The 8,797-nt window shown below is 40.4% G+C and overlaps 2 protein-coding genes across 4 annotated transcripts in view; one reads left to right on the top strand and one right to left on the bottom strand.

Annotated features, from left to right (window-relative positions):
• rassf6 (Ras association domain family member 6) overlaps positions 1-8,797 on the top strand; it is a 54,414-nt gene that overhangs the window by 20,695 nt on the left and 24,922 nt on the right. The window lies entirely within an intron of this gene.
• musk (muscle, skeletal, receptor tyrosine kinase) overlaps positions 1-8,797 on the bottom strand; it is a 34,596-nt gene that overhangs the window by 18,124 nt on the left and 7,675 nt on the right. The window contains exons 3-12 of the mRNA XM_046067684.1: positions 8,117-8,268; positions 7,835-7,962; positions 7,045-7,186; positions 6,779-6,903; positions 3,982-4,141; positions 3,471-3,477; positions 1,696-1,959; positions 1,321-1,514; positions 671-694; positions 482-536 (exon numbers count right to left, since the gene is read on the bottom strand). Of these exons, the coding sequence (XP_045923640.1) occupies positions 482-536; positions 671-694; positions 1,321-1,514; positions 1,696-1,959; positions 3,471-3,477; positions 3,982-4,141; positions 6,779-6,903; positions 7,045-7,186; positions 7,835-7,962; positions 8,117-8,268 (1,251 nt within the window). The remainder of the gene's footprint in view (positions 1-481; positions 537-670; positions 695-1,320; positions 1,515-1,695; positions 1,960-3,470; positions 3,478-3,981; positions 4,142-6,778; positions 6,904-7,044; positions 7,187-7,834; positions 7,963-8,116; positions 8,269-8,797) is intronic.

Here is an 8,797-nt window from a genome sequence, read left to right as displayed (position 1 = left end):
CACCGCGTAAAAGTCTTGGTTTATTTCTCTGCGCAACACTTGGCGGTTTGCACTTTCCTTTCAAACAAATTTAAAACAGATGCTGTTGCACTCACATGAAATTGCTTTTAGGCTTGTTGGATCACATTGTGTGTAGTAAATAAATGTATTTGTATTTGTTACCCTTCTATTACTTTGCACTATAAAATTGAAATGCCCCAAATTGCATATTCATTAAGGCAAAAGTTATAAATGAACAACAGGTGCTACCTTCCACTTTTGGAAGACATCATTCTCCGTGCACACCATTAGTAGATTAGTAGACACCTTACATGTTATTTTGCTGTGATATCAAGTTTGCGTACATTTTTACTCACGCAAACCTTTAGTAAATCTGGCCCAGTGTGTGGTGATGTGACAGTGTGGCTTTAAAAACATTTACACACACATACACACAAACCACAATACCTGTTGGCTCCATGGCTGACATGGTATCCCAGACCTCGTCACATTCGCACTGCCTTGGTAGAAACGGCCTCTGTCATCATAACATGTTGCTGTTCATACCAGAACAGAATGGATTTAGGATTAATATGTTACCATCTAATAAATTATGAAGTCATTTCTGTGTGAGATTAGTTCTGATGACTGGATACATCTTTGTTGGTACTTAAACTCTTTTTACACTTACTTGTAATTTGGTCTCTCTTGATGTCTGAAATGTAGAAAAGAAGAGGACAAAATAAGATAGATTAAACACATTATTAATAAATAAAGAGGAAGGAAATAATAAAGAGGAAGCACGGCTATGAAGTCATCTGAATAAAAAACATTTCATGGGGAAATCAGCGCACCACTTCAGGTCAATTCAGTACAGTGATGATTATCTTACAAAGCAAACATGCAGACTACTGCCTAGAGACTCGAGTCACACACCTGCAGCTGCATATTTTGGCCCAGCTAGTCAGACCCTCTTAATGACCTCATCAGTATCAGTGACCTGCAGTCTAGCAGGCCAGGCTTTATTTGGCTATCTGCATACAAGTAACTGCAGCCAGCCAACTGCTGCTTTACTTTCATGTCATTTCCTGTCTGCTTGTATGCTGTGCTCAAGCTGTTAGATTTAGCACATTCTAGCAAAGTAATTCAATAAATCAAATATAATTTTTATTTTTTTTTAAATGTAACGTGAAGCATAAAGTCAATTGATCTTTTCAGTGTGTTAATTAGTCTTTTGTTTTCTTCTGTAACACACTACATTCTGTAAGCCGGAAACAAACTCATGCATATAAACCTTTTTGGATTATTTGGGGGGGGTTTTCTCAGTAAGTGATATCTTACCCACAAAAGGGACATGTGTACAAGCCTCAGGGTCTGTGCGAAGACTTGGCAAGCTCTGACAGTTGGGCAGCAGTGAACTGGGAGTGTGGGACCCAGGGACAGAGCTGAACAGGCCCGGCTGGACTGAACTGCTGCCCTCCAGTACCAACCACTCCTTATGGCAGTACAGCTCCTTCACTGCCAGGCAGTGTTCTCTGTTTGAGAAACAAAAGAAATACATGATGATGCTCCATTTATTGATTAATTATTTTGTTAATTTACTTTCTAAATGTATCACTTCTTGTTAATTTATTCAATTCATTCATTTTTTCTTTGACTCATTCATTTGTATATATTAACAGGTGAAACAAAGAGCAAAAAGACACATAATGCTACCTGCAGACAGGTTTAGGTGCCGGTCCTAACCCTGATGGGTTGCAGTCAGGGAAGGAGGAGTGGCAGAGCAGTGAGCGTATAGCAGGGCTACAAAGCATACTGAGCCCTTCCAGTTCCGTCCACCAGCTCTGAACCAGGTACTCCTGCATGTCCTCGGGGTCCGAGAGGGAGGAGTTAAAGAAAACCAGCAAATCATCTCGTAGAATGGTGCGGCAGACATCTCCACGATACGCACTGCAGTAGCCTGTGACGCCCTTATAGAGTCTGTGGTAAGAAGATGCACATAAATAGCCACACATTTAGTACAATTTGTATGTGCGAATATATCTGAACCACATCTAGATAAAGTCAAGCTACAATCTCTCAACCTCACTGGCAGTGAGGAGAATTTGAACTAGGAATGGGAAATGGCTTTATTTACTGTGTCAGTTATTAAATTAATGAAATTAGCAAAGGACAGTAAATACCCCTCAACACACAGGGATAGTTCACCATGGCACTGCCCTTCATCTGTAATACTATTGCCTGGACAAATTTGTAATTTCTGTGGAGGTGTATTGTCCAAAAAAGAAAGTGAAACAGTGAGAAATAGATGCCATCAATGGGCCCTCAGTCGCCTAAGTCTTTCACTGCTTTGGCTTACAGTTAGTGAACTCGTGTGGAGTTCATTAACTGTTTGTCCACTACAAACAAAATAAGAAACGCTCTACTTGTATCAACTGAAACATCCTTTTAACACTGTCCAGATGTTGATCATGAAACAGGCTGTGGAAGGAAATGAATGAAATTATATCCTGTCCGTCTGCCTGTTGGAATTCGTTGTTGCCTCTAGATTGAACCGGTTGGTCATCCACACATACATATATACATACGTCATTAACCTGCCCGTCTATCTACTGGGACTCTTTGTGTCCCTGCCTATCTTTTTCCCAGTTTCCCACTCTGTCTGCCTGCTCTTATGTCAGTTTGTCTTTCAGCATGGATATGATCCACATCCTTGGTCTTTCTGCCAGCCTGCACGTCTGACAGCCTTCACTCCACATTTCTCTCTGGCTGCAAACACTTACAATCTCCAGATGTTGCCTCTCTGGGAGATTGGCGCTTCGGCGGAGTTCAAGTCAAACCATCAAACTTAAAGCTGACCTGTAAATCCATCATCCCACTATGTTCTCCTTCTCTTTACCATTTCTCTATGTCTCTCTCTCTCTGCTTCTATATCCTATTAATATATGGCCCAGATGTGGACATGAGTTGGCAAATCATGTAAGATCTAACCATTAAGCCTGATCCTTTTGTCTTCTGTGATCCTGCAAAATCCACAGTCTCTTTCTTCATTTTTACCTCAGAAATTCTCATCAGGCATCCAAAGGCCAACATTTTCTCTTTCTCCTACGTGTCTCTCTTTTTCCCCTTCTCTCTTTCTCTCTTTCTGCAGTTACAAAGTCCAGATGTGGTAACTGGGGTTGTGTTGTGGTTCAGCAAAGTTCATTCAACTCACACCATATGGGTGACTGAGAGACTGAGAGAATCCCTCTTGGCACTGCAGGTTTATTGAGCTAAAATGCATTTTGTCTTCAGTAGACCCAAAGGAAGCAACAGTACTTAGTCTCTTTAAACACAGTGCAAACACAGCTGCTTATCAATATTGAATTTAGTGACAGGCAATGTGCTGTGTAGTTTTTATGATTCAAGGTGGTTCAGCTTGGCTGAAACACTTTTTGTGTAAACCCATGAGAAATAGCATTTAGAAATAAAACACAGAGCATTTCTCTTACCTCCACTCTACAGGGAAGTGACAATATCCAGAAGATGTCGGATGAAGGGACACAAATAGAAGGAAAGGGCAGAAGAGGGGAGATAGACAGACAAGAGAAGGAAAAAATACAAAAATCAGTCTCAGCAAGAAGAAAAAACCAACCATCGTGCTTCTCTCACCAACTCATAGCTAGCTGTGATTAAACTGAGGGACAAACAGGTGGCTGGACAGTGTGTGTGGTCAGGGAGGAAGGGGTGCTGGTGTGTTTTTTTAGGTGACTGTGGTCAAGGGGTGTGTTGGCGAGTGTCGTCAAGGTATCAACCAAATGGAGGGGGACAACAAACAGCTGAAGCCACACAGAACACAACTAATGTAAATGGCAGCTAACATAACTCGAGACAAAGCAGTAGCATTCCCCTAATACAAAGAGACGGAAGAGCTACAAGTATCTAGTTGGTTTTCCACTCATTTCAGAGACAGAGATTTTGGAATGTGTGATATCTTGATTGGAAATGAAAACGTGTCACTACCTGCGACAGTGACTTTAGCAGTTGCCTTGACAGTGTTGGCTCCAGCACTGTGTCTGTTGGAGGCCAGACATGTGTAGAGAGCGGGCTTATTCACCGTCACTTTAAGAACGGACAGGATCACCTCTCCAGTCAAAGTCTCTTCGACCGATGCCCCTGAGATCTGGGGGGGGGGGGGGGGGGGGGGGGGGGGGGTAAAAGGTAGCAGTAATGTATCATCATGCAAGGACAAATTGCACTTAAAAATATACACAACTATATTGGCTTGTAAGATGCAAATTATTATTAATTATAGGTTTTTGTCAACCTGACTACTGATACTGTCTCATATAAAGTTATTTTAGCAAACTTGGAACTATTAGATTATTTTAGATTATAATAGAAAGATTTATTCATCCCAAATGGGGAAACATCAGATCACAACAACATACAACAGAAACAGAAAAGGCAACCATTGCGTGCACACAAGACAAGAAATAAACCCATTAAAAGCCTTCTGAAGGCTTTTAATTGTTTTGTTTTTTAAGTGTCTTAAAGACACTGTGGATGGTCTAAGATCCATGATCTATTTAAAAATCGAAAAGACACAGAGAACATTAGCAATCATTTGGAGTTGTGTTTCAGGCCACCTGATCTTTTTAACTCTGGGTTGGGTTTTAAATCTGGCTCTGCATATATGAAACAAATATCCCCCCCTAACTTCCATCATGAAATAAAAAATGATTAAAAACATTTAATATGAAAGTGCTCATACACTATTCATAATATACTTTCAAGGGTGTTGAGTTGTTAAAAGTGCCTACACTATGTGACTTGCATTAATATAACTACTTGTAGTCATTTAGAGGATTTAGAAATTTCTGGTATTCACACTGGGCGACGAGATAAAATGTTTGGTTTGAATTCTCACTTACATGTATATAAATGATATATGTGAGAGCCTGTGAGTATGTGTGTGTGTGTGTGTGTGTGTGTGTGTGTGTGTGTGTGAGTGAGTGAGTGAGTTTGTTAGTCATGGTGCTGATGTGCAACAGGTCTATATTTGAAGTTATGTCTGACACCGCCTGTTTTTAGGACGAGCTCGATTAATGACCTCAACTAGCTGCCAGAAAAGCAGCTCACACATGTCATTTTAATCAGCACGCACATACATAGCATTTACCAGCATTATGGGCCTGTAAACACGTTGTAGCTAGCACCCAAGACTATTAAAAAGCCAGACATTGTGTGGTGTACGTCTGCCTCCAATGGCAATCGTAAAAAAATGTCTGCTGCCTAGTTAAAGTGTTCCGGTGTGTAACGTCATGTCTATGATTAATTTAACCATCACAATGACACATGTAAACATGAGATTATTGGACAAAATGTACGCATCATAAAAATTGGACACTTGGCACTCACAAAATAGGTTTCAGTTATGTTGCTTGTTTAAAAGATTCATCACCAGGTACCTTTATATCTCCTATAGTTATTTTATCTTTTTATGAACTCTATATTCATCAGCCCTGTGTAACAGCTAAATACCCCAGTCAGACCCCCTTTACAAGTCAACAGTTAACACAAACCATTCAACACCACAAGAACCTTTGTGCTTGCTCCCTTAAAAAAGACAACCCAATTAAAGCTGATAACACTGTGTATCACTGGCTAAATGGAAGGCAATCTCTTCAATCCTCTGTCACCATAATGAGAATTCCATTGCTGTTTATATCACTGATCCCACAGCCACTCTATGAGTGCATTGGCTATGTGTGTGTGTGTGTGTGTGTGTGTGTGTGTGTGTGTGTGTGTGTGTGAGACAGAGAGAGCGGGGGATAAGTGCTTCCTTGAAGGCGTTGTTGTTTGCATTACGGTATACTTACTGTATGTGTGTGTGGATGTGTGTTCCTAGTATCCTGGTTTCCCTATTTCCCCTCGCTAATGCACGTAACTACAATACTATGTTTTGTTGATCAAATATATCAATAACACCAGTGTGTTGATGCAGAGACGTGCAGCAACAGGTGTCTCAAAAGAGAAGAACGTCAATTAGCCTAAACCACTTAAGAGCAGCGCAGGTTGCTTCTGTAGACCAAAAAAAACAGAGATCCACTGGGAGAACTGGTACTGAATAAGTCATAGATTTGTTTCCAAATGTACAGTGGGTCAAGCCAGTAAATTGTTGTGTCTGTTCTTTGGATATGCTTGCTAGCTGGGAAGCGTTTTGCTGCTAATATGACAAAATAGACAATGCTAATGTGCTGGTTGCAGGTATAAGCCATTAATCTACTAAATAGCTAGTTATATTGTATTCTTTAGAGCAGTCCAATATAGTTTAATCTCAGATGTATATGAAGATTTGTGAAGATGAAGGTTTCATAACTAAAACTTAATGGGACTGTAAGGCATGTTGGCTTTCTACTCTGTTATTGTCGCAGCTTTCACATTATGTAAGACTCTGCAGCTGACAATGTGTCACAATGTCAGCTACGTGATGAAATTTCTCTGATGCTGGCTGTGTTGACTTGACATTTGAGCCAAACTCAACCACTGTGAAGGAGACGAGAATATTCCTGCAGAGATCACAAGCATTAATGAGAGACAAAGTGGACCGGGCATAGATGGATGGATGGATGGATGGAGATGCCACCATAAACAATGTCATCACTTTGGATTGGATGGTTTTTGACCCTGATAGGGACACATTTATGGACTGAATTCAAATATCAGCATCAATAAAGGACGAGTTAAAAACTCATTTTGGTCAACCCCAAACACTTGCTTTCACACACACAAATGCACATTGAACCTGAACACTTACAGTGTTCCCATTTTCCAGCCAGGTGATTGTGGGGATTGGATTTCCTGTGGCATTACACTCCAGGGAAATCTGGCTGCCATACGCGACCCTCTTCTCCTTAGGAACCCGCAGGATTCGTGCTGGAGCTGAACACGGAGACACAGTGTGGACATGTAAACTCACATACTGCAACCAAACTATTGTATTCCACTGTTTTGACAATTTACAATTTTAAGTACATATGCACATACTAAGCATAGAGAGTGAAACCACATTTAAATACATACCCTGTACCTCTATGCTGACAGGCTTTGAAAAGGCCAGACCAAAGCTATTCCTGGCCACGCAGCGATACTGTCCTGCATCCTCCTTCTGTATGTTGTGGATCTTCAACGCACCATAGTCAAGAACGGTAACACGGTCACTGACCTGGGAGAGATTTGCTGGGATTATTCACCTTTTTATCTTTGTTTTAAAGATTGAATTTATTTCTTAACCCCTTGATGCCTGAATTTTTTTACAATAAAAAAAAAAGTTTTCATTTGCTTTCAAGCTGTTGTTAAATTAAGTGAAGATTGTTAATTTGTCTATAGAACATAGAAAAGATATAAATTCAGGTATGATGTAGGTGTGATGCAAATTAGCGACAAAAGGCATTAATGAGAAACCAGGGCTTGAAAAGGGTTCCTAGGTACGTATCGAATATGCACCAACAGGCATTGGGGGAATCCATGAGCTATCTTGGCTTGCAGTCTGAAAGGAAGAGGTGTGATGCGAATTTGCGACAATCGGCGTCAAGGGGTTAACATTATTATAACATCTTCTATCTATCTTTTATCTAATGCTATTGGACACCAGAAAACAAGCCAAAACATAGGACATTTTGAGCTCTTATGTGTTAATTTACAGTCTGGATATTTTTACAGTCTGGACCCATTCCATGTGCAGGTGAGACATATACAAACACACCAATGATTACCTAACTAAAGCTAAATCAGTGAAATGTCTCATGTAGCTGGAAAACATCCACCAACTGCCTGTTGTTGTTCAATGTTTTGAAGGGAAAGAAGTGCATGCCTTGATAAGCTCATCATCTTTGAGCCAGGTCACATCCGGTTTGGGGTTGCCGAGGGTAACGCAGGGCAACACTGCTTTGGATTCTACCAGAAGGGTTACATTGGTAGGATGGCGCTTGATTTGTGGCTCTGATGTAGAGACAGACAAGACAAGAGAGACAATATTTTGATTAAGCCCTTTGTCTCAGTGCTACTTTGAGTGTGTTGTTCTTAATGGAATTGGACCATGATCTCAAGATTGACTAGACTCCAGTCGTACAACCTTGGAAGAAAGCAGACATACTCATCTTTAGCTGCAGCGCTCCACAGCTCTTGGCTGGCTCCCCAATGCCGTTACTGGCGAGGCAGCAGTACTCTCCATTGTCTGACTCTCTTACATGAGGGATCATTAGCATCTGTCCCTGTTCCCTGGTAATGTACCGGGGGTCATAGTACCTGAGGGGGGGGGTGAAGCAAAGCAGAGTCTGATTGTGAGCAGAAGGGACCAGTGGACTTCTTAACATACTTTACTTTTTATTTGTCTTAAAATATTAAAAGCTTTAGAAATATAAGCTATTCTTTAGACAAAATGTGAACCAAACACGGAACAATCAATATATGTTTGTATATGTATGTGACTATCAATGTTTGCAGGCAGCTGGTATTATTTATGTTTTATTCTTGCAAATGTTAGCATTATGATGGCCAAAAGTCCAAACATTTTACCAAATTGTTTTAATGTTAGCCTAGCTGCTAGTGTTACATCCAGTATTTTATCATTTATTGCCAGTGTTAGCCAACAGTAGCTAATGTTGACACCATTAACATAGAAACTGCTTTAATGTTTGCCTTTTGCTGTCCAACTTTAGCAGCTAATTTCACTTACTTTTTATCATTTAACTTGTGGTTGACTTAGTTAGAGGCTAATGGTACATACAGGTATTAAATCATTTTTGTCTATTTTACATTGCAATGGTCATTTAGT

The sequence above is a fragment of the Micropterus dolomieu genome, linkage group LG13, assembly GCF_021292245.1.
Source record: "Micropterus dolomieu isolate WLL.071019.BEF.003 ecotype Adirondacks linkage group LG13, ASM2129224v1, whole genome shotgun sequence".
Classification (NCBI taxonomy): domain Eukaryota; kingdom Metazoa; phylum Chordata; class Actinopteri; order Centrarchiformes; family Centrarchidae; genus Micropterus; species Micropterus dolomieu.
This window is presented reverse-complemented; position numbering and strand designations above follow the sequence as displayed.